The 1,832-nt window shown below is 47.9% G+C and overlaps 1 protein-coding gene across 1 annotated transcript; it reads right to left on the reverse strand.

The window, feature by feature from the left end:
• Window positions 1-276: 276 nt before the first annotated feature.
• On the reverse strand, window positions 277-1,299 carry LOC112729945 (uncharacterized). The gene has a single exon (XM_025780073.1). The coding sequence runs from the start codon at window positions 1,297-1,299 to the stop codon at window positions 277-279; it is 1,023 nt and encodes a 340-aa protein (XP_025635858.1).
• Window positions 1,300-1,832: the final 533 nt, after the last annotated feature.

Consider the following 1,832-nt stretch of genomic DNA (forward strand, 5'->3'; position numbering starts at 1 on the left):
CATCCAGATGTAGCCGGATATAGGGACTCTTTCGCCTGAAAAGCCTACCAGCTCGCCTCCCGACGGTTGTAGTGAATTGTCACTCAGTTGCATCTTTTTGAATGTGGAATAGAACAGGACATTGGCGCTGCTTCCTGGATCGAGCAGCACCTTTTTCACGGTTAATGGTCCCATGCTCACCGAAATTACGATTGGGTCATCCAGGTTTGGCGCTCTTGATTTGAAGTCACGAGCACTGAAGTTGATTGCGGCTGAGGAGGTTGGTGTTGGGGAGTTTTATGGGGTTCCTTCCATCGTCATCATGGCTCTGTAACTTCGTTTCCTTGCTGTGTTTGTCATTCCTCCCCCTGCGAATCCTCCTAAGATGTAGCTTATGACTCCTTTGGTGGTCGGGGTTTCAACTGGGTCTCGCCACGATCCTTTGTCTCTGCGGTCCGAATTATGCTTCGGTTTACTTGTATCGGCGTCCTTCTGACTCCTGGAGCCGATGTACTTGTCTAATAGCCCCTGTTGTGCCAGTCTTTCCAGCAAATCTTTAGCAGCTACACACTCGTCTGTGGTGTTACCGAACTTCTGGTGGAAAGCGCAATGCTTCCCTTTGTCTACATACCTATGGTCCTGGTATGTTCCAGCCTTGACTGGTGGCTTGATCAGCCTGTTGTGGAGTATGTCCTTTATAATGTCTTCCCTCCTTGTGTTGAACCTGGTATATGAATCAAACTTTGGGGTTAGTTTAAAAGATTTTCTATGTTCTTTGGCATTGGACCTGTTTGACTTGTCCTCGTCTTTTCGCGAAGTCGGCCTCTCGCTCCTTCGGGTTTCACGGAGTTCTTCTATTTCAATTTGTCCCGTAGCTTTGTCTCGGAACTCTTCTAGCATCTTCGGCTTGGCCACAGCTATGGCTTCTTGGAACTTCCCTGGTTGGAGCCCACTTTTGATAGCATGCAGTTGTACTTCTAGATTTAAGTCGGGAATCTCCATGACCGCCGTAGTGAAACGCGTCATGTATTCTTTGAGGCTTTCATGCGGGCCTTGCTTGATTGTACTGAGGTAGTCCGAGTCTCTGACATATATTTTTGATGCTGCGAAATGATTGATAAACATCTTGGCGAACTCGTCGAAGCTAGTTATGGATCCTGCAGGCAAATTAGAGAACCATAGTAGGGCGGCTCCATCCAGGAAAGTGGGGAAGGAGCGGCATAAAATGGGATCGCAATCGCTGTTGAGGAACATCATGGATTTGAATTTGGTGACGTGGACCTTCGGATCTCTGATAACTTTGTATGGGGTCAGGGTCATCGGGAGTGTGAAATTCAGGGGCATTTTGTAGTTCATTATCTCTTCGGAGAATGGATTAGCTCGTCTCCTCCCATTCTTGGGGGGAGTTTCTGCTGTTTTAGCATTGGACTCTGATTGATGCTCATGTTCTGCTCGGGACTCGTCTTTTTGCTATGCTCCTTTCGATCTCCGTTGTTTTGTATTGTCGCCAATAGTTCGGCCATTCGTTGATTTTCTGCTAGTAGTGCGGCATTCGTGGCAAGGAGATCGGCGTTTGCCTGGGGAGAGTGATGAGTTTCGGAATGATCCATCATCGTCCTATTCCTGCAAAGAAAGAGAAATGTGCAGATATGGGTAAGCTTAAAAATAGATATATTCTCGGGGGGAGAAGTTTAACGTCGACCCCACGGTGGGCGCCAAATGTTCTGGCAAGAATATTGCGCATGATCTATACGTCGGTCTGGTGATACGATGAGTGCTCCTGAGCCGATGTTAGTCCTGAGCCGACGTTATCCTTGTGAACTCGAACCCGAGCGTGGTACCTGCAAAAAGGA

Source organism: Arachis hypogaea, chromosome 12 (assembly GCF_003086295.3).
Source record: "Arachis hypogaea cultivar Tifrunner chromosome 12, arahy.Tifrunner.gnm2.J5K5, whole genome shotgun sequence".
NCBI classification, from domain to species: Eukaryota; Viridiplantae; Streptophyta; class Magnoliopsida; order Fabales; family Fabaceae; genus Arachis; species Arachis hypogaea.